The sequence below is a fragment of the Psittacula echo genome (assembly GCF_963264785.1).
Source record: "Psittacula echo genome assembly, chromosome: 8".
Lineage (NCBI taxonomy): Eukaryota > Metazoa > Chordata > Aves > Psittaciformes > Psittacidae > Psittacula > Psittacula echo.
The window spans coordinates 17,877,231-17,901,871 of NC_137744.1; the positions used below are offsets into that span (position 1 = coordinate 17,877,231).

General features: G+C 36.3%; 1 protein-coding gene across 1 annotated transcript in view; it reads left to right on the top strand.

Annotated features, from left to right (window-relative positions):
* Positions 1-2,513: 2,513 nt before the first annotated feature.
* The window catches only part of KLHL4 (kelch like family member 4), a 43,087-nt gene continuing 20,959 nt past the window's right edge, over positions 2,514-24,641 (top strand). Inside the window, exon 1 of the mRNA XM_080624981.1 lies at positions 2,514-3,217. Coding sequence (XP_080481107.1) covers positions 2,796-3,217 — 422 coding nt within the window. The 5' untranslated portion in view covers positions 2,514-2,795. The remainder of the gene's footprint in view (positions 3,218-24,641) is intronic.

A 24,641-nucleotide genomic window follows, 5' to 3' on the forward strand; every position in this document is an offset into this window, starting at 1 on the left:
CTAAATAAACACTAGATAAACATGTCCAGTGCTCCCTGGTGTGTCACACTGTCACAGAACAGGCTGGAAGGGACCTCTGGAGCTCATCTTGTCTGACCACTTACTCAAAGCAAGTCCAGCTAGAGCAGTTACAACCAACCAAGTGCAACTGGGATCTTGCTTTACTTGGCAACCTCTTCCCGCCTGCCTGATCACCCTCATAGGCAAAAGAGTTTTTCCATGCACCAACATGCGTCTGTTGTCTCTAATTCTGTCACTAGGTGTCCCTAAAATAGCCTGGCTCTGTCTACTCTGTACTTTCTCTTACAAGGTACCTGAGGGCAGCAATAAGATGCCCCTGAGCCTTTTCTTCACAAGGTTGAACAAATAATATTCTAGCAGCCTTCCCCCATCCATCATATGCTCCAGCTGTCAGACCCTCTTAGTGGCCCTGGCTAGGCTTGCTGTAGCCCTAGAAAGTCCTGTTCTTTGGAGATTTCCAACCGTAAGAGGCAAAAATAATGCTGTTATGGTGGCTATTTATCTAAATAAGTCCAAACAAATTAGAAATAATAATAACAGAAAACTTGTATCTTTTCACATTTTGAGGCTTGAACCCAGTCAGACATACACCTAAAAATGCATTATTTATCAAGAAGTCATCAAGAAGTCATATGTCATATCAGTTTCAAAGGAATTTAGTTCTCTCACCAGAAGACAGATTTAAATGACTGAAAGCAGGTATATGGCATATATATGTATAAATGTGGTGCAGCTTTATGCCACATACCTTCTTCTAACAATTTCAGGCCTGCAGTTTTGGTTTATCAGATCACTTATGCTGTCCTAGTACAGCACATTGACATTTTAGCCAGAATGGTAACAAGCTGTGTGAAAAATAGTCTACTTATGGCCTACTTGACACATATCCTGTGCTGACCCAAGCTGACTTTCTGAGCAAGACCGTCTCTGCAGCAAATGCCCAGTTTTACTATTTTAAATCTGGGTAGACACATTTTCCATCTGCCAAAACATGTACTGAGTTAATAGGAAATGGAGTTATTCACAAACAGAATGTTTGTACTTTCTCAAGTAAAATTCAAGGAATGTGATTTTGATGATATTTTGCAGAAAAGGATGACTTCTGCAAAAGGGATTTAAGGAAAGGAAACCCACAGAAGATTTGTGACACTCTGAAAAAATATGGATTAAATGTACTGGAGCTGCTGCTGAGAAGAATTGACCAAGCTGCTGAGGTAGCCTAATGACCTGATTAAGATACTGGCAAGAAACCGTGTTCTCTGTCCACCTTGACAAGATTTTATCATACATAATTTTATTAATTTGGTATATAGAGACTCCCCCTTAAAACAGACCTCGGACTACCATGTAGCCAATGCTGAGGAATATACATAGATACCAATAGGTCTTATTACTTTTATGAAATTGAACAGAATAACATCCATAGATGTGTAGGCTGAAATTGAAAAGAAACATTAAGTTAAATATTATATAGTTGCAATGCAAGAAAAAAGTACCTGACCCATTTGTGTCTCCAGAAAATGTCAGATTGTTATAAAATGGCATCATTAAACTGTGAAAACATCTTGCACATATCATCATCAGCAAACTGGAGAATAAAACATAAGAAAAAACTAAATCCTTTTAATTCTTTTCAGTTTGTATATGAAAATATTCTGTGTACATTATTTCAAAACACACAGGGAGTACTTCTCACAGCCCTGCTACTAACAAATGTATGGGAATGAATATACATCACCTATTAAATTTGCTGAGAACACATCACTGTGCACACTTGCAAAAGAAAGGTGTTTTCTGAAAAAATGAACAAAAACCCAAACAAAACAAAAAAAGCAAACAAAAAAACCAAAAACCAACCTCCCACACCCTCCAAAAAAACCAAACCACACAAAAACCCCACAGTCATGTTAACGTCCGTGAGAAATTAAGAGCAGGATGGCAAAGGGTGTTTACACAGGCACTCAGCCAGGAAACAGTGTTTTCCACAGATGCAGTCATTGAGGGAGCACATCTCTTGATTTTCATGAGCTCCCTCCCTCTGTTCTCATACCCCTCTAATTTTATCCAGAAATCTAACCGTAGGTGAGAAAATACATACAGTTCTTCACAATATATTCAAATGCTGCCTCTTTTCTTTAGGTAAGTGCTACCACACTGAGGCCATTTGTAGGAATTTTACCCAGCAAGATAAACAAATGCAAACCCCTTAAGGAAACAGGATAGTTTTACAGTGAATCGTTACCAAAAATCTGCATAAGATGACTAACTATAAAGGAATCTATGTATCTTCTGTGAAATGCAGCATTGCTTATTAGCAAGCTTGATGGAAAACCCTGTGAGATAGAAAGTCTTGTCACTTTATTTGTATGTGCTTTCCTGCATCTTAAGTTGCAGCTTCGGATCCCTTAGGATCATGTGAGGCTAGGTTATATATTAGAGAGCTGTGCTATAGTACTGTGAGAGTGTAAGCCTAGCAGCTGGGTAGTGTTATGGTTGCTGCTTTCCTGTGCTAAGCTGATTTACTTGTTTAAGGTCTGACCTCATCATCCTGTCAGTATGGATTCCCACCTATACAGTTAGCAGCAGCTTAGCATCGGCTTGAAGAGCTTGCAGTATATTAATCAGAAGAGAGAGGGAGAGAGCTACCGGTATTTGTTCTTTTGTTGTCTTTTCTTAAGAAGAGGAGTTGAAACACAAGAGATAACAAAGAATCCGTTTCCTTTCTAAAAGAATAGGCTTTTTTCTTTTTTTTTTTTTCCTTTTCCCTGAAAAAAATGTCAGTATCTGGAAAGAAAGAGTTTGATGTGAAGCAGATCCTGAGGCTTCGCTGGAGGTGGTTCAGTCACCCCTCACAAGGCTCCACAGGCACGGGGGGCTGCCATCAGCAGGAAGGATATGAGTACAGAGGGACACCGATTCAGAACAGGTTGAAGAACCATGCTCGGGACAGAAATGGGCTGAAGAAAAACAGCAGTCCTGTCCACCACAATATACTAGCACCCGTGCCAGGTCCAACCCCAGTGCACCACCGATCTATTCAAACCTGGCATCAGCAACATCTCATTGAACAGCTTCGATCATATGAGGATATTCCAAAAACAAGCACAGAGGAAAACTGTGTCAAAGAAGATTCAAGTAAAACCACACAGGAGTTGCAGATGATCACAGAAGAGAATTCAGATGAATCTGCAGAGAGGTAGGAGTTTTAAAGTCTGCACTTAGAAAGCTGTACTTCTATCCAAGTTATTCCCTGAAACTGTCTTTGTTTTTAACCTGAGTTCCTTACTGCATTAGTCTCACTTTCTATATGTGTACACCCACACTCAAATTAATAGAAACACATTTACATTAAAAAAATGAGCAGGAACACTGTCACAAAATTTTGATCTTTGCTTAAGATACATCATTTCATAACTATTCCAGAAAAATAAAATCTGCCAGTTTGTCAAACTGTCCCTATTACAGTTTACAGCATATTATTTTTTTCTTGATTTATTGTAAGTGTGATAAAAACCCGAGCCTTCTGAAATACTGTCCTCATTGTGACGTTATCAATGGGTGCAACTTTGACAAATGGGAAGTGCTGGAGGTGCACAGTCTGTGTGGTTGCCACCGATCTGTCAAATTCCTCACTGCTTATTTTTGCTGCCTTCTTGACAAGTATAATTAACATTGAACTAAGTGGCAAGGAAGCGTCATTACTTGCCATTTTTAAAGGTTTATTTTCAGTCCCTTTATTTCACGGCTTATTTAGTATACTAAGACAAACACTTTCTGCAAGGTCAGGTGAAAAAACATTACAGCTATGAGACCTTAAATGTGTAAGCACAAAGGAAGAGCGATTTTTAAGATTTTTATACAGAGAAGAAAATATTAATTAGTTATTTTAATAAGCATGCCTTTTATTTTTTATTATTTTATTTTTCCAAAATTGATGTCAGTATTGTTAGCTATACAGCAACAATGTTACCCCACCTTGGACTCAAATAATGCCTCTGTAATGTGATTATTTGCACCTTTTGATGAGATTGCCATCAGTCTTTACGAATAGTTTAGATTTCTTGCATTGCATTTAAATACAAATCTGTCTTACTTGAAGTTATAGTTTCTCTCAGTAAAAACAAAGCTGACAGTTTGTATTTTTTAGCAGTTAGTATTTTTCAAGTTGTGCATCTGTTGTAGGGAACATCTGCAGATTGAACAGGAACAAATGCATTCCAAAATGTCATTTTGAAAACAATATGTCAATATGTATTACATAAAATCATTACAGAATAAAATCACCGAGGTTGGAATGTGTTTGCTCTGTTCTGTTTGTTTACCAGTGTACTAGTTTGTTTCGAATGACAGTACACATCTCCTTAAAAAAAGAACGTCAATTTAACTTAAAGAAAAATAAGGAATACCGAATAATAAAAATAAGATTCTATATCAGGTGAAGAAGGTGGTAAAAAAAGCATAATCAATTCAGTTTGGAAGGTGCTAAGCCACTAGCTTCTAAAATAAGATATGACATTTTCTCCAGCTATATATAAACTTTCATATGTGCCTTCACATTCATTCAAATTTAAGTTCTTGTCTTGAGCTGTTTAAATTTGCAGCTTTTATAATAGTTTTGGGAATGTATATACCTTACAAAATACTGGCGTATTCAAATAAATTTATTTTCTGTAAAGTTATCAGGTTTTATGCATGTTGTAGGTTAAAACCCATCTTAACATACACCTTAAGAGGCTGAATTTGTAAGAAATTATTTAGAAAATGATTAATGGTTATGACTTTCTCTATAATTAAAATTTAATTCAAGAAAATAATATGTATCATTAAAGATAACATAGCTCCAATGTCTCAAATACATACCAACAGCAATCTTTACATAAATCACTGTTCTCTTGTCCTGTACCATCCAGCACAGACCACATGTGAATTAATATGATAATTGATTGGGCAGGTTATATCTGTATTTATCTATATCTTGTTGCCACATATATTTTCATCTCTTCAGTACAATGCCTCTTCTTATGCCTTTGAAATCATATTTTTGAATAATTTTGAACCTCCTTTTTCTTTTAGAAGTTCCAAACAACTGATTGCAATCAATGGGATCTGATAGCAATTAACACATCTGAAAAATCAGGCATTTGCAGGATCCCCTGAGTCCATCTTCTTACACTGTGAAAGCCACTGCATAATGAACCTCACAATTATTGCAGCCATATGCTCTCTCACATTCAGACCTGAGGACACCAAAGACAATCTCAATCAAATTTGCCTTTTATTCCATAAAAGGAACCATACCTTCAGAGTCCTCTAATCCAGAGAGTTTACCTCTGCCTGTAGAAGTCCCATTTTTAGCTGGACTCTAAAGCAGAGCACTGCTACATGTCGCTTGGATGTTGAAAATAGTAGAAAAAGATAGAAAATCAGGCCAGAACCTCAATCTTCAGCAGACTATGAACACAATTTCTACTAGCAGCTTAAATTCCCTATGAAAAAGTTTTGGAAACTGAAAACAACATTCTCAGTTCCTTCAGAAAAACTTGGGATGCCTCTCTCTAGAAACCTCAGGACTTCACGCTTTCAGTGATACAGACATTGCACCCTGGGGTTTGATGCAACAGGGTGGAAAGGTAAGGAGGAGGAGGAAAGGTAAATAACGACGTTCCAAACAATAGGTCCATTTTGAATATACTATCATCAGTACACTTGTTTCTGCTTTCTTCAATCTTTTTTGGTACTCCGATACCCAAATTAAATAGCATAAAACCTGAAGAAACCCTTCTGACTTACAGGCTTGCTCCTGAATGATACCCCATGACAAATGACAAAGTAAGTGAGAACTTAAGTGACCACAACTCATTAGTTTTGTTGTAACAGCAGCCAGTTAAGATGTGACCAACCAATAAATGCAAGGTGCATAACAGATAAATAAACTGCTTATTTTAAGGAAGTACAGACTCCCTGTGTGCCTGGGGACTGTCTTCTTCAGTGTTGCTTCTGGATTTTGTGCAATTTAGCTAGTTAGTGATCATCTCTGATCTCCTCTAACTCTCTGGAATCTTTTGAGGTTCAGGCTCCTCCATCAGGAAGAGCTTGAAGCAGTTCAGTTCATTCAAAGTAAGGGATCTGTCAGTGGTCCAGAGATGTCCACAAAAACTCAAGAGGATTTGATTGCTACATTTTGTTTGACAGTCAACAAAACTTTGCTCTTGTATGCAACACAAGAACACACACAAACAGGAAAAGCACTGATACCTCCTCATAAGAAGAATCTATGATATTGAATTACCTTGATTACTTCCCTTGATAAAGTTTGGAGTCACAGGCATGACTGTACTGGCCTTTCAATAGCAGCAGTAGGCTTAGTGTTTATTAACCTTATGATGCACTTCCACATAAATTTATGCATGCTTGCCTGGAGACATATTAGGATTCTATAAGTATACTATTGAAGACCAGCGTGCTGGCAAATTGTGTGTACGTCTTTTCCTACTTGCCCAAAGGCAGTTAGAGTTCAATAATGAATGTAGCATCCATTCATCATTTTTCACTTATGCATTTTTTCTAATTATATGGATAAAAAATTGCTGACAAACTCCAGCTTGGTTGACAAGCCCTAGTTTTGCTAAAAACACATGATTTCCATATGAGACAAAATATACTTCTAATTAATTTTAATAGAATCTTTTCATGTCATAATCCAAGCAGTCAGTACATGGAAACACATTTGGGAGGAGTATCCTCTTAACTGAGGCAATAGTGACAATTTAACTGATGTTCAGTTATTTTGGTAGTTCATCTTAAGACATAAAAACCTCATCTGATTGTCATCTTTTATTTTTTTTTTGCCAGCCATATGGACATAACTCACAGACCATTTCCCTCACTGTCTCTGACATACGCATATACAAACACATACAAATATATGACAACTTTGGACATTATCCCCTATGTGAGGGTTTTTCCTGAAGTTGTTTTTATTTCCAGTAGAAGGTAATAGCCTTGGCTCACACTCCAATGTGAAATAAAGGTACTATATGGAAAAAAGTACCTCTTTAACTATCGTGGTATCCTAGAAGATACTGAACAGGTGGAAATGAATAAATGAGCATGCTGTGCCTGACCCCAATTTCTTGCACCTATAATGCTATTTCTTTGGTTGGCTACCCTGGAAGAGGCTAAGGACACACACTGCCATGTTTCCTTCTACTAAGAACTTTTCTGAGAAGAGCCATTATGCTACGCATTCATCATGTCCTCTCAAATTTGTAACAGATGCTCACTGAAACTGTGTCTGCTTAATTTTTCACTACAAAAGAAGATTTGAAAAAAATAAAACAGGTGATAATTTTCCTGGTGAAAATGGGACATATAAATTATTCTGGTCAAACCAAATTGAGAGGGTTTGTGCAATAAGAGTGGAGTTCTGGGTATTCAAATAAGCAGAGTCCTACCACTGATTCACAAGAACGACTGATAATAATGACAATGCATCTTGTAAATGGGAGAACTATGATGTATCTTTTCCAGAAATGATGAAGTGTTACATTCAGAATAGCACATCATGACACTGTTTCCCCCTCATGACCAAGAATTCAGTTTTGTGAATCATATCTGATGCCTAAGTTAAAAGTTTGGAAATTATTATTCCTGATCTCACACAGCAGCAGCCTTTACTTTTAAATGAAAACAAAAGTGCTCCAATTTTATTTTCACTGAACTCCCATCATGTTGAGAAAAGAGCTTTCAAAAAGCTTAACTTTGACAAATAAAAGGCTTGCCAACATAATAAAGAATACAGGACATCTAGTCAGATGGCATGTCAATCCTTCTATGACAAAGTTGGATCAGCTATATTTAGGTGCTTCCCTGGTTACCTGTAGTACAATTTAAGCTCATTATTTCCTTGATCTTTCCCCCATGAATACAATAGCATACTGTTCCCCTTATTCTTTTTATTTCTACACCATTCTTCTCTACAGCATTGATTTATATGTTTGAAAATTGCTGCAAGTCTAAAAAGCCACAATCCTTGCAATCTTTTTTCAGAAGTCCCTAGACAACTATTTCCATTGCACTCCTGACTCCCTCCAGCATGTCTGTCTGTACCTGCAGGCCTGTGGTCAGATCTGGCTATTTTCTGGTTAAAGACCGACAATTCTAGTGTAGAGGGCAGGATTACTTACATGTCATTCTCTCTAAAAATCTGTTTGAATATCCTGCTCCGTGACTTTTTGTCAACAACATGGTGTTATTGCTCATGCTTAGTGTGTGATTCATGTGAAACTCCTGACCCTTTATCAAAGGCCTGTTCCCTAACCATCTGTACACTTTTTCAGTTATTTGTTCCCACATAGTGCTTTGCACAAATGAATTCCATCTTATGTTTATCAGATAATGCCTCCAATGTGCTGAGTTAATATTTAGTTCTGATCCTATTTAATGTCTCCAATTCACTGATTTAATATTAATTTCTGCTCCTATGCTCCAATATACTTGCAGCTATTCTCAGCTTGCCATGATCTTCAATTGTTGTAAGGTTCCTATCAAAGCCTTCGTTTTATTTCCTCCTCCAAGTAATTTAGAAAATTTATGAAAAGTCAAAGTTGAACTTCAGTGGAAAGCTCCTTGGGAACATAGTTTAATTTAGCTTCCTATTTATCAGCGAGCTGATGACAATTACTTCAAAAGTATGATTTCAAACCAGCTCTGCACCTGTTTGATAGTAGCTGACTCCAAACAGTTCTTCAGGTTGAACTTAGTCCTACCTGATATATATACCTAATACGCTCATGTCCAGGATATAAGTAACATCTACTTCTTTTCTGTTCTCCATAATGCCTACTGCAACATATAATAAAGGACTTCCATTTATTTTGACATGTTAAATTCTTGAGAGATTCTTGCTGACTTCTTTTTTAATTCTAAGTGCCTAGAAATAATAATTAGGTTACTTTTACACTGCAGAATCTGGCAAGAAGTAAGAGCTATGAAATTATGTTTCTGATTTGTGAAGCATTTTGAGGTTTCTTTAATACTTATAACAACTTAATATATATTACAACAGTGCTTTTTTAAAAGACGATTTTATGCCGGTCTGATACGCATAACCAAAATGCTTCACTGCTACCTCAAGGACAAGCAAAACCTAATTGCCTTTTAAAGATGACCTTTAACTAAAGGTCAAAATATGAATTTGAAACTGGAGGCATTTGAAATGGGTTATTTAGGATACTGTTGCTTATCTCCTCTCAGAAGTGATGCTTGAACAGCTCATGTGGCTTTTCAATGCCTTAGCACAATGTAAGAGCAGTTTGCAGCAGGGGAGCGAGGGTGACATTCTAGGCAATGATGGCTGATGAACACTCCGTTGGCATGGTTGAGATGCTGCATCTGCTAGTTTTACTTTAGTTTTACTTACGAACTGAACAAACGCACATGTACCACATGAGATAATTTGTCACATTAAGCTGCATTTTTATAGTTTTTATGGAAATTCCCTCACAAGTGGTTGAAAAGTGATAGGTGAGAGTAACCAAGATAATTTTCCTTTGATATCTAATGTTTGCTAAGCGTACAAAATCGTGAAGTTATAGCAAGTGGCATCCAATGCAGGAATAAAATCTAAGAGGAGAATCACCTTTCTCCCAGAAGTCAGTAACTCACAAAGAAGGATAGGACCTCCTAGCTAATCTGCGAATGCAGTGAATAGTAACCAGTGAAGCCATTCTGACTAAACAAATGCTGCTGCCTCATACAAGAGCTCTTAGTACAGAAATAAGAATTAACATGTCTCAAAGGCACCTCAGCAAATTTTATTCATATTTGTCCTTCTATTATGACATCTTATGTGGAACTTGAAAAGGCCAAAGTACGTAAAATTACAGTGGGTTGCAACAGTTATTAAAAAAATAAAGAAAGAAGTACATTTGTACTTTGAAATTAAATATATTTAGCTTGTGGAAGGAGTGGTCCTCTGGATGTCATCAAGTGTAACCCCATTCCCTCACTAAGAAGTCTATAATGAGAGATTATATAACTTACTAAAACCACACAATATTTTACAGGCTTACATTTAAAATGAAGGCATAGCCTTCAAAGATTAATTATTACAGGCAAGGGTAAAAAAATACCAGTTAATAGTAATTTAAGGAACTAGGACAATTCTATTAATTTCAAAACTATTTATTTATGATTCAATTATCTTCTCATTTCTACTCCATACAGCTTGCTCTCAGCAAAGACAGCTGGTATATTACTTTTTAAAGAGTTATTACTGTTCTTAAAATCACTTCTTAATGTCTCCAGAAAAAGTTAAGGAGATGATTAAACACATGTGACCAATGCAGAGCAGTTTTTAAAGATGTACTGAGCATATGCAATTGTAAGATCCACAGGAAATCATATGGTTGCTGAAGCACTCTTGGGAAAGGGGGAGAGCTTGCTTGATTTGAAAGTTATTGCTAGACAGCATTCTGAAAGAAATGCCCAATTTATTTTCACCACTGTTTTGTGGATGAATTGTTTACTTTGATCTATTTGAAATGCTGTAATGAGGAACAGTACTAAAATTTTTCATATTCAAAGAAATAAATGGACTTATTATAGCTATACAGCTCAGTTAGCCTGGTATATACCAATTTAGTTTAGCTCTTTTCATTCTGCTAGAATAAAATAATGATACTATATTTAGAGAGTGACGGTATCAGGTGATAAGATAAAGAACGTGGCTTGTGTAAGGCATACCTGTGGGTACACAGCCTAAACGAATACAAAGATGAAGCTGTAAGGATTCAAAGAGAGAGTTTATGGCAGGTATAGGAAATAAATTTTTAAAATAACCTCAAAAACAAGGCTATAACAAAATTTCCTCCTCTCTGGAAGCGTACACCACCTCAGTGACTCTCTCATCAGATACATTGACATGAAAGCTTCCCACGCAGCTCTGACAGCAAATCTCCGCGTCCACCCCCTTCCCTCCTTTTCCAAGCAAGTGCTTCATAGTCAAAACTCAGTTCAATAATAATTAAAATAGATAGAACAAGACTTAGAGCCTGACTCGTTCCAACAATTCTGCCATCCAATAATTATTATTATTAAACATCCTTCATTCTAGTTTCCATCTTGTATGGTAAGAGGATATTTCACTGGAAGTCTGTCTGTGGCTCACAGGTAACAAGAAGGATAACTAGACGTATTTAAAGGAACACCCTATCTTGTAGCCAGTACTTCACTTGAGGTTGAAATACATGATACAGTACCTAAATGACTACAGTTTAAAAACATTTTGTCTGGAAACAGCATCTGTATTCTCATGCTGTGTTCTCCAGTTGCACAAGGCCACCTTATTTAGAAACAAAACAGCACATGAAGAGCACATGATTAAAAGTTTGCTCTGTTGTTCTCTTAATTAAAACCCATTTAGGCTAAACAAACATTTATTGAAAGAAAGATTAACATCTGATACCTAACTACTTCTTCAGTTTTGCTGTACATTCTTTGAAAATCTTTGGACAAGAATGTAGGTATCTTACTTGTATATTAACATTTGATTTAATCAGATTCAAGCACTCTCAGCCAGCTTCTGACTTTGTAAATGTATGATTTTACAACTAGTTGAATTAGAATCTGAAAATATATATCCATGGGTTATGTCTCAGATTTGTTGCCTGGAGAAATTCCTTAGCCTCTTGGTATCACAGTTTACTCATCTTAAAGGTAGATTTGATAGCTGTTTTTCTAGGGACACAATAAGAACAGATCCATGTTTTCAAATATCAGAGTCTGCCTGCAAACTGCTGCTAAAATGCAAAGTGGAATTCATGAAAATTATGATTGATGAATTAAACTATACAGTTGCACAGTTTATCTTCTTATATCACAAAAATCAACTACTACTACTATCCCTATTCCAATAAGCAGTACAGACCACTAACCTACTTACATTAAAATGTTTTGAACAGCAAGCATTTGATAAAGTGGACAGCCACTGTCACCATTTGCTATGCTTTTTGCAGTTTACCTGATAAATTAGAAGTCAAGAGGAAATGAGGCATTCTTGCAAGAAATAAGCATTTTCAAATCCTGCTCATTTTAATAGAAGTTGAGAAAATAAAGAACCTTTTTGAACTGGGCAAATATATCTTGATTTGAAGGGAAATTGTGAGCAAGGCACTAAGAAATCCTAGGAGTTGTAGAAAAGCTATTTTAAGCTATTACATATGGTTGGGTTGCTAGGGAAACCTCTTTTACAGTGTTCATTTAGCACAGATGCTTCGGAAAGCTCTGTGTCTCTATGTCATACCATTTCAGAACACTTCAGAATGTGAAGAAATAGAGAGGCACATATACACACATGCAGACAAAAATATCGCTGTAATTTTTTCTTAGTCATGTTCTACCTCTGTGGTACCATTTCTACCACAGTGATAATCCTCAAGATACGTAATGAAAACCTGTTCTCAGACTGAGAATATTTGTTCAGACATTACCTTCAGTTTTGACCCATTTTGATTCATGTTTTAGATACTCATCTGCTTAGAGCAGAAGATTTGTCTTTGCAAATACATGGTGAAAATGCAAGGAGAAAGACCAGGTCTGGTGATCTCATTTCTGGCCTACCCTGTTGACCCTAGGGCAGATGCGACTTGCTAAAATATGTCATATAACCTGCTCCACTCTGGCTTTACTGACACAGTGTTCTGCACCCTCCCTTTAACTCTGTAGTGCCCAGGTCGGTGCCAGCCTGGAAGGCAGCTGTGGTCTGCTGCGATAAGAGAATAACCTTCCTCTCTGTTGCACAGGCAGGAGGGCTCAAACCCTGAGCATGCCACTAAGCATAAAAATGTGTGCTGCATTTTCTTTTCTTTTTCAGAGATCCACAACTCCACAAATATAGAAAAGACAGGAAATGAATTATTGAAAATATTATTTTTTAATATTTTTCAATATTTCAGTCTCTCAGTTTTAAAAGACCTTGTTTATAATTTGGAGAATATGTTACTGTATACAGTTATCTGCTCTTGGTGCACCCTTAGATCCCACTACAAAGAGAATGTATTCTCACTGTCTAGCCAAGAAAGATACTTCAAAATTGCATTAAAACAAGTAATGAATTCAGCTATAAGAATTGTAACCCCTGTGCAGGACGGACCTGCAAATATATGCAGAGTCACATTTTGGGGACATGTGCACATGCACTCACATAAGAGATATATAACTATTCCTGCAAGCTCAGGAAGCAGCTTTTGGGAGTTTTATTATTGGACCATATGGTATGCCAGGAACCAGGATTTTTTAGTACTAAACTTCTAAGGCCTTGAAGTTTTCCTTACAATTTGACAATAATTTGTAGTTTGAACTGTCCTCAACAAAATAAAAACAAAAACCAACAGAGTAAACCGTGTTTTTAAGAAAACACTTTTTAGAAAGCTAAAAACTGAGCTCATCGACAGATGCCCCACAATGTGCTATTAAAGGCATATATAAAGGCAAATATCTTTTATTTATTCAATAAACCAAAAAGCTACTTGCTGATAAGGAAGGGAATAAAGATATACTCTGAACAAAACCATAAGATATTCTACAGTTTAGAATTATGCTTATAATGGATGTATACTGATCTAACCAAACATCAATAACTATAGATCCCAAACTTGCCAGTACTGCCTATTTGCAAACCATACTGTTATTTACATATTAGAGGGTAATGTAAGAAATAGAGATAGCAGGTTGCAGATTTGTAGAGTCTCAGCACTACCAAAAGAGGTTTAGTCTAGGTAGGAAACAAGCAGAAATTGACTCTTCCTACAAAGCAATTTAACTGGAGTAATGAAAACCATCAGTTATTTTGGACATCACAACTACAGCTTTCTGCAGAAAGTTCTCTAGTTTGTCCAATACACTGGAGAATTTTGTGCTTCTTTTTTAAGTCATGAAGCATAATTCAAACATATGTAAAGACTGATCTGTGATTATATCAAGAGTTTTAAACCAAACATAGAATAATTCAGGTTGGAAAAGGCCTTTAAGATCATCAAGTCCAACCATTAATGCAGCCCTGCCAAGTCCACCACTAAAGCATGTTCCTAAGCACCATGTCTACCTTTTAAGTACCTCTAGGGATGGTGGCTCAACAGCTTCCCTTGGCGACCTATTCCAGTGCTTGACAATCACAGAATTACAGGACAGCTGAGGTTGGAAGGGACCACTGGAGGTCATCTAGTCCAACATCCGTACTCAAGTACAGTCAGCTAGAGTACCCTACTCAGGATTACATCCAGGCAACTCTTTAATATCTCCAGGGAAGGAGACTTCACAACCTCTCTGGGCAACATATTCCAAAGCTCAGTCACCTTCACTGTAAAGTTCTTCCTCATGTTCAGGTGGAGCTTCCTGTGTTTAAGTTTACGCCTGTTGTCTCTTGTCCTACTGCCTGGCACTACCGAGAAACATACAGAAATATCTTTTAGAACAATAATTTGTAAAAAAGCATTTAAAGATTAAAATGCTTATTCTGAGTCATGATTTTCATGACTGTCTCACAGAGGACATTCATGTAAGATTGCCTCCAGTATATCTTGCTGATCATTCAGAAAACTACATACAAAAGCATAAATTCCTTCCTACTTCACTACTTAGACACCCCACCTCCCCTTATATGTGCTGGTACAGTGGCTTAGGACAGACTTTTGATTTTCCTGGCTGAGATGCTTGACCTAGTAAAATCATCCAGCAGTACAGCCAACTCAGTCTCTTCATATATATTGTCATAGTGGATTTACAAACAGTGTAAGACAGTTTCCTGGGAAGTTACAGCATTGTGACACTGCAGGAGCCAGAATGTTCAATCAGAATGCAGTGAAGCATTGAGAAAAGCACAGAAAGGAACAAGGTTGTAAGTCAGGACTAATTTTTTGTCTTAGTATGTTTTTTCATTCACTTAAAGGATCCCAAATTCACCTATAAAAGAAATTTAGAGTGTCTTGGTGTTGCAATATGCCAATAAAGTTGCTCAGCATGAAGCTCCCATGGGATGCCCCAAAAGAGTAGAGCTCATGTGTGCCTCTTACTTCCTCATTCGATATGCAGCTCAATTACTAGTCAGCTATTTAGAGTGTCCTTATACTCTTCCACTTAGTGTTACTTAGTGAACTTGAAGCTGAACTTAACACGATTAGTAAAAGAACAAAGTCAGGACTGGCAGAACAGTTTGGCCTGTTCAGTGGTTCAGTGGAGCAATAATGCTATGACACAATTGCTAGCAAGCTACCAAGCTTTTATTCTTCATCTGGAACTATTTCCTTATATATTTTAAACAATATATGGGGTTGATGCCCTGTCTTTGAATTTTCACATGTTGTCACTAAAGTTCCTAAAACATCCTTTGTTGTTCCCCATATGCCAAGCCATTGAGTGAAAATGCTATTTCACTTTTACTGGTTACTGCTGTGACATTTCATAAATCAAGTGATGGTAAAACACAGAAATTTTTACTTTTTCTAATACGTACCTTTCAACATAACCCTATTTTAAAATAATTTGGGAGAAAACATAGCTGAAATGTAAAATTTCTAATTTCTAGATTCCCAACTTTCTCATCTGTTACTTTTTTATTCTATAAACCATTGCTAAGGTCTTTTTGGTTTTCCTATACCACCCCAATGCTTTCTCTCAAATGCAAGACCAGTTTCTAATGTAAATTATTTGGAGGAAAGACTTGTAATATATTAATGTGATCTGTAGACTAATGGCAAGGAAGAAACGTAAGACCCAAGCAAAAAAGGGTCCTGACCCAGAAGCAATATAAATATGGTTTCAGCTTTGCGTATTCAATTTAATACATCAAATTTCACATTGCATTTGGAGGGAACATTGTTTGTATTCAATAAAGAGATTCAGCAGTCAGTATCTAACAAAAGGTGAGTAGGAAAGGCTGACCCACCCTTAATACATTTGACTAGCTCTCATTTGATCTTCTTGCTGGTGGAAATACGGTCAGTAGGAACACAGTAGATGCATGTTATGATATTGCGTGAAGATTAAGAACTAATAGCAGTTTTCTACAGTCGTAAGAGAAAACTGTGAGAGAAATTGAGCAACTGCCCAAAAGAGAAGCTACATCAAAAAAATTTCCAAAGAGGGAAGCATCAATGCTTTCAAAACAACCTTAAAACCTTTAGATGGTAACAGGTAAGTATTTACATTGGTCTTACTTAAAGCTTTTTTTTTTTTTCCCTCCAACTGAAATCCTCATTAAGTATATTTTTACCTCTTTCCAGTTATTTAAATTACCAGGGGTTCTAGAATCATAAGATCACAGGATAATTTCAGGTTGGAAAGGATCTCAGATGGTTTCTGACCCAATCCCTGCTCAAAGCAGGGTGAGCTGTGAGATCAGCCCAGGTTGCTCTGCTTTATCCTGCTGTATGTTGAAAACCTCTAAGGATGGAGACTATATGACCTGTTGAATAGTTTCAAGGTATATCTTGTAGCATGTTTTCACTGAAACAATGCAGATTGCAAGCAAGCTAAATAATCATTTCCTACTTCAGGAGGCTGAAAAAAAGATTTGTATTTTTCTATCAAGTTAGCTATGATAGCAAATTATCACATGCTTCATTTGGATATTGATAGATTACAACCTCAGCAAAAGTTGTAGTAAATATTTTATTGAATAAACTTGATAAATTTACTCTCTTATTTTTTGTAAAATCACATTATAATACGAATTTACCTCCATCCAGCCTAGAACAGCGAGTAATATGGGTCCTCCAGGCAAAAGTCTGTCATAAATACCACAACAAGCAATCTTTTCCACTGTTTGTATCAGTTCTAACTTGTACTTTTCAGGGTTTTTTTCTTTTCAGGTTTTTTTTTTTTTTTCATTTTTCTTTCAATACTACTTTTATTCAAATTCAATTATGGGTAGTTATTGTTGTCACAGACCCTGGCTTGTTGGAGCAGTTATCACTATTATCTGTCAGGATAAATGCCAAGTTGCCAACAGCATCAAGAGCACAGGCTTTCTTAAGACATGTTGTCAGAAATAGTGTTAAATACACTTCATACTGTCAAATAAAAGTAGACATAATAGCCTATCTGTAAAGGTTGTAAAGACAGCTCTTTACCTTTTAAAGATGCTACGGACTCATGAACAGAGGTTTCCTCTGTAAGTAATTATTGTAAGCTGCTATCTCAAAATCCTGATTTTCTGAGCCAGATGTTCAGTGGACATTAATTTCTGACAGCAGCAAAAATGCATATAATAACGAATACTGAGATATTTGTCAGATATTAAAAAAGTGAAAGTCAGTGACCAAGGATATGAGCAGAAGATAAAGCACAACTCTCTAGTTAATCTACAACATTACCACTTCCCTCCAGTATATATGGAAGGGTATTCAATGATTGCTGGTTTCATTTTACTGACTTGAAACAAAATCCACTCAGTTGAGCCAGATGTGAATACTTATTTTAACACCACTCTAGACCTAGGTTTATGTTATGTTTTCTGACACAGAAAACCAGAAGAAAACTGGCTGGAGAACATTCTGATATCAGGATACCTGTACCTATGAACTTGGATAAATATTTGGCTATAACAGAGAAAACCTCTCAAGGTATAATTATACAATTAAGAAAAGGAAGGAACTGACCACAGATAAAATTATGTAGCTAACAAAACCTCACAGAATAGAAAACTACAATCTCCCTCTCAAGTGTGCTTTCTGTCTGTGAGGCTGACTGTACTTTTATACACATTCTCCCTCACTCTTTTCTAATAAATCTGTAATTATGGTGGGCATACTGGCCAAATAGCTTAAAAATCACACCTTTTTTTTTTTTTTTTTTTTTTTTTTTCCATTGCAGTTACGTTTTGCTTTAAATGAGGTATTCAGCAGATCAGCTGAATACTTTGGAACAAGCCCATAGAATTTTACAAGACTGAAGATCTGTCACGTATAGTGAAGTGAAATTTAAAATGCCTTCTGCTGAAAAGGTGATTAACACGTTTTCCAATTTAAGTGAAACCTAATCTTGTTATTGCTTAGTTAGAGTCTAAAAAGATAAAAGCAGAAAAGAAAAAGATGCAAAAAGTGAAATGGTCATGGCAAGCACAGGAAGAGAATCCCTTTGATGAAGGAAAAAAATGAGAAGCATGTATAAAGGTATTATGGTAGTGGTTTGAGTTTTTGTAAATCAAGATGCCTTTAAAAATCTCATAGCAGTATCCATATCTGATTAGCTGCAAGGCTCAAAAAGACAGGGGCAAGAACAGTTGCTGCTGAGACTGAGAATTCTTCGGATTTTCAAAATTCCGTTCACTGAAGACAGAACCACTTCACATTCATTTCTTCCTCACACTTTTATCTCCCAAGATCTCCTTGTTTCACTTTTGCCAACAACAGTGAAAGGGGACAGCATAAAGCAGGTTGTTTTCCCCACAGTCTCTCCCATTAGGACTCTTTCTGAAAGGTGTTTAATAAAGAAACATGGACTTATTTAGTTTCATCTGGCAATAGTCATGCTTGGATTTAAAAATTTTTTTGCCATTGTTTTTTTGGTATTTTGTTTTGTATGTCCTCTAAATAAAAATGCCACAAGCTCATGTTCAGCATTTAGTTATTAGTTTTCATTTGGTCCACATTAACAACTTCAAGACAGTGCTATAGCATGCCTTCTGGTTACATCATTTTTCGTTCTTTAGACAGATGCTACTAAATTATCTAACAATATTATCACTGGCTACAAGAAAGTTGATCAAGAAGTAGTCACCCGCACTGAATTTCTCCTTCATGACTTTTCATTTCCCTCCAACATAATTATGTCATATAAATGTTAGATTAGAAATCATGCATTGCAGTGACAACCGCAGAATGCTTCTTGCACTGTTGGAATCTGCATTAATCAAGACAATAAAATCCTCATAGTCTATTATCATGTCTTGCATGATAAATGTCGATGTAGAATGGCTTAGTACTGATTTTGTTTGCCTTAGAAAAATGAATGTTAAATATAATTTTGTTTAAAAATTAGTTACAAAACAATATGCACCATGCCAGATATGGCATGCATATTACGATGCAGGGAAACATTTCCTTCTTCTGCAGGAAATAGTTGAGTCAGCATATTAATAGTTAAGCATGCTGGTTCAGAGAATAAGATTTTGGTTGCTGTAATAAATAATAAATACATGTCCTAATTTTCACTGGAATAAACAACATCATGGCTAGTGTCTTCAGTTTCTATGAAGTTGCCGCTTCCTACATCAGCATTTAGCCTATTTTCTAATCAAACTTTTAAGTTAGTTCAAAAAGATCTAGTGATATCAATGTATGGAAATTGATTTTGTTCCTGATGAACCATAGTTACACACCAAGATTCAATTTTTGTAATTTCCTCATCCTTATATGGCATCTACTTAACCTTGTGAAGTTATGAAGGTAGATATAAAGGAATGGCACACACACTTTACATCTGATTCATTCTAAACTCATTTCAAAATACCTACTTTAAAACTTTCTATCTGTAAACACTAAGATGATACCTTTTACATGCACACAAAGAGTACAACGTGAACTCAGGAATTGTGTATGGTTTGAGAAACATGCACATGGGTATTTGAGACAACTATGCCCCCTCTACATTAAGCATTATCAGAACAAAGGTTAATTTTAAGATAGTAATATGCATACTCCTAGCTTTTTACCAGGAATGTTTCAGTTCTTATTCTCTATTACATAATGTAAATGAATACAGCACTAATTCTCCTGAAGGATAATGTTCTTGAATGGTGATTTAAGATGGCATTAATTTAAATGATTTCTGAGACACTCACTTCATCACTGAATATAGGCGTATATCTCTTATAATAAAACACTCATGTACGTGCAGACAGCATGCTCTCTAGGCTGATTAGATATTGCTGGAGCTCCAATTTTTAAGAAAGTATTTCATGCTATGGAAATAAGTGTTCTTAAGTCATGCCATTATAATGTTTATAGTAAAGTTTCATATTCAGATTAGTCGGAATCAGGAAGAGAGCTATTTAAGTTGAAGACTCCTACCATATTACAAATTTTGACAGTGATAGGTCGCTGTGATAAAGTCCCCAGTTACACTGGGTAATCCACTGGCTCTCATGTATCAGAAGATGGATGGGCTGATTTTTGCTCCTCCAGTACTTTTAGTGAATTCAGCAATTTCAACCAGCTCACTAGAAACCCCATTGTTCAGCATATGAATATCGCACTTTGAGCAGCTATCTCAGCACTGTGAATTGCACTTCAAGTGGGGCTGTACTACTTCCCAGAGTCCTTTTGGTACAACAGTGTGGGACACTGCATACAAAGGCAGAGGCCAACAGGACTTGCTCCATGGCTTTTCCCAGCCAATCTGTCAGACTTCAAAGAAGTGAAGGCCAGTTAACTCCTAATTTTAGTGTTTCTTAAAATGTATGAATGGGTCTGCAATAAATTGCTAAGCAATTTTCAAAATGGAGCCCAAAATCTCAGGAACACAATCCCAGAGATGGTGACTCTTGAACAGGTGTTTATGTAACAGCAAAATTTTAAATGTTTGCATTCAGCAGTTAAACAAAATTATTCACGTAGTGCTCCAGTGCAACCAAAGAAGACCAAGACCACATCTTACTGTGCTTTAACACAGGAATAAATTACCGGAACTACTTTCCATGTCCACAGGAATATGTCAGTTCTAAACTATCTGTATTAAGCAAATTGTGAGCATAAAACTACTTATAGACACAAGATGCCAATAAAAGAACGCATGAAGCTTTCAACAAACTGTCTTCCTAGTAGATGAAGATCAACAACTGAGGGAGCACACATGGCAATATGAACAATCTGTACTGCAGTCAGCCTGGAAAATAATTTTACAATTAATCTCCTCTGTGAAAAGAAAAAAAAACCACCTCAAACCAACCTATTTCCAAAGGAAAACAGCTTACTGGAGAGAGTGCTTGTATCTACCTCAAGCATAAAGGGCTGCACAGTGTTCAGGGGCACTGCAGTTTGGTTGCAGCCTCTGCTTTCCAGTGGAATCACTCCACCAAATACGTGCTTTCTATTCATAGGAGAATTCAAAATATCATAACTCAAATTCATCCTGATATGAATCATAATGGCATTCAGCTGTATACTACCATGTCTTGGGGAGGGGGAAGAGTACAACTCAAAACAGTTACAGTACTTTCAGTGGTATGCTGAATCTCCTGTGTTTAATGATACACACACTTATATTTGTAATCCAAAATGGAAAAGTTATTTTAGCTAATGCCAACTGAGAAAATTGGCAGGTTTATGTTAATCTTAGCAATAAAAAATTATTACAGGCATATTCAAGAGCTCCAAGTTCTAATGGAATTGTCAGTATGAACTTCCAATTTAGACAAAAGTCAGAAATCTCTGTTACCTTAAATAGATATACCTTTCAATTGCTTTTTTGTTTGCTACATCATTTGCTGTCCCTGTTAATACCTCATGTTGATGTTACTGCCTCAGCAGGCATCAACATACAGTACAATATTCCATGCTCTTTTGGATCAGATTTTTTTACCCATATCCCAGAACTTCAACACAATCTTCACCTGTCATATTTATGAAGAATAAATAATAAAGGAGACAACTGCAGTAAAAAATTTAAGGCAGAGGGTTGGGACAGTTACTGATGTGGCAAAATTCTATCAGCAAGCAATTGACACAGGTGCATCAACTTCACCATTATTTTTTATCAGTGTTCAGAAATGGCTTCCTAACAGAAATATTTTTCTTACTTCTCAGCCAAATGATGTGGTTTATCTCTAGCAGATGCTATGGTCCTATGGTTTCACGTAGGAAAATAGCACTTCTCCACCTCCAACCCCATGACACTGCCCAGCAGACAGAGGGTCAGGGCTCAAACAGCTGCATAGAAAAGAGCCTGCCGGCGTGGGGGCTGAGTGCAGTTTCCTTGAATAAGCAGAAACAAATGAGAAGGAAAAAAAAAAAAAAAAATGATGAGTTGCATCATAAATGTTGCTGCACAAACAAACAGAACTGATTAACTTGCAATTTTGCCTCATGCCTTGTCACCACTAAAGCACATACAGAGCGTCACAAATCTGAAGTCACACTGGTGCTTTCAGCTATGATCAAGTCCTTGGGATGTCTAATGTCTCTGACCGGAATCCAGTTTGCTGCTGATGGCTGCTATGATTTCCAGTGCAGAGGAAAAGTTATCCAAAATCAAAATCTGAAAGTGACACTGATAACTGAACTGTTACTGAATTTCACAAATGTTATAGCAGGTTAAACAGGTACATTCAACACACATTCAAAGGTGATGTGGTCACAGTAATACAAATAATAACCTTAACAATAGCAAAAAAAAAAATCAAATACTGCATTCCTTCACCTGGTCTTCATGAAATATTACGCTTCTATGCTTCCTTTTTATCAGGAGTTCTTTCTGCTTTTTTGCCCATAGGCACACTTAATGAGGCATTTTAAGAACGTACTGAATTTTAAAAAGGAGAGTGCAAATAAACAGCATTTATGTTTTATCACGTTCTAATTAAATAATGAGGGAAATTGAATTTAGCCTTTATATACTGATTGATGAAGAGTGCTGTGCTGATTAATGAAGAGTGCTTCATGAAGACAGAAGATAATTTTAACGTAATTCAGAAATTTAAAGAATTGTAGGCCTGGAATGAATCATGTAACTCATCACACTGGTTCTCCTGACCAAAGAAAAAATGATACTTTTAAATCCACAACACTACTTTTGAGTCGTGGCTTGTTTGGGGTCCAGAATAACCTACCTGTTACCTCAGCTGTCATTTCTTAGCCTGTGTTTCATTTAGGTTATTACTCATACGAAAGCATCAATAAGGACAAAGGCTGTCAATATAGATTCTGTTCCCAAAAAGTTTGTGAATCGCTATCACATATTGACGTAACCCTCCTTCTATCATATCCTTGTCTATAATAAAAATATGGAGCAGCATCAGAAGCAGAATTTGCCTGCAGTGCATTCAGAACATTGTCTGCCTTTGAAAGTGAATCCCTGATACAATTGAAGCTTTACAAGTTATTTCTCTCTCTCATATTTATTACACTTACAACATGCCGTCCTAGCTCCATTTCGAAAATGCCATGTGAAGTAGTGTCAGAAGTCATCCAAAAGTCAAGATGATTTCTGACAACTAGTGTTTTTCTCCTAGTAAGCTTTGTTATCTTCTGAAAAACTAAAATGGTTATGACATGATTTGTTCTGAACAGCCATGTTGAATGGTATTTATCTTCTGGTTGTTGTCTAGATGCTTAATGCTTTTTGATTATTTCTTCAAGTTTTCAGGTTATATTGCCTGTCTCAAAATTTCATGTTTCTTCTTTTTAAAATGGTACCATATTTTCACTATCCTTACAGGATATTATATAAGGTTATTTCCTTACAGGATAGTGAATCCTTACAGGAAAACTCTGAAATTATTTCCCTTGGCTCTCTACCTAAGATGAAATTTGTAGAGCTCAGCTACTTTGAAATCATTTAAATATAGATTTGTGTCTGCTCTCTCTATGCTAATTCACGTTCTTAAGCCATCATTACTAATGCTAATGGTGTTAATGCAACTCAGCATCCTAGTGAACACTAACACAAAAATGATGTTAAGAAACTGGGGTTTCTGATTTTTTAGAGCAGTTCATTGGTAATTTCCCTGCCTGAATGGAAAACTAATTCCATGGTCACCGTAGGGCTTTGGAAACTTTTATCACTCAACATACCAATTTTATTTGTCCAAACTTGTAAACATTTTATAGAAAATAAGTATTTCTCCATATTCTACATGCTTGCTTTCTGAGCAGGTTGAGAGAACATTGAGTTCTCTTTATGTGTTGTTCTCAGCACATTAACTCATACCACACGGAACAAGAGATGACAGGTAGACATATTCATGCTAGCACACCTGCATCTAGCTTGCCTATCTTTGCATTACAGTGCACAGCATCCCCTGTTATAATTCAACATAAAGACATCAGACTCAAGGATATTTTTACTGACTTCTTTCTTTAAGATACTTTAATTTCTATCTTCTTTAGTTCACTGATTTGCGGTACTATATTCTGGAGGTTAATATGTGAATTCTCTGCAGTGACAGTCGTACACTAAGAAAAAATATATTTATCTTTAATTTTGCCTTTCCGTTATATACTATAGCTACCATTTTGAATCAGCTGCTGAAGATAAACTACCAATTATAATATTAACAAAGTAATGGACCACTTCTTTTTGCTTCCAGTATTTTTCAGTCTCTGAAGACCTTTGTGTTTGAAATAATTGAGTTATTGGTATTTCTGCTGTAGTTAAAGGCCACTCTACAAAACATGTGAAAAAAGCACTCAGGACTAAAGGAAATTATTAGACTTTAAGTAAATATTTGCAGCTTAAAAATGACTGTTCTACCCACAACTATAGGCACACTATGGGGACTTATTTATTTCAAGAAACTAGTACTGTGCATTTGCAATAGGGATGGGCTGAGTACTATTTTAGTTGATTTCTCCAGACATTAAGGATAAGTGCAATGTAATACATACTTGAATACAACACTTAGA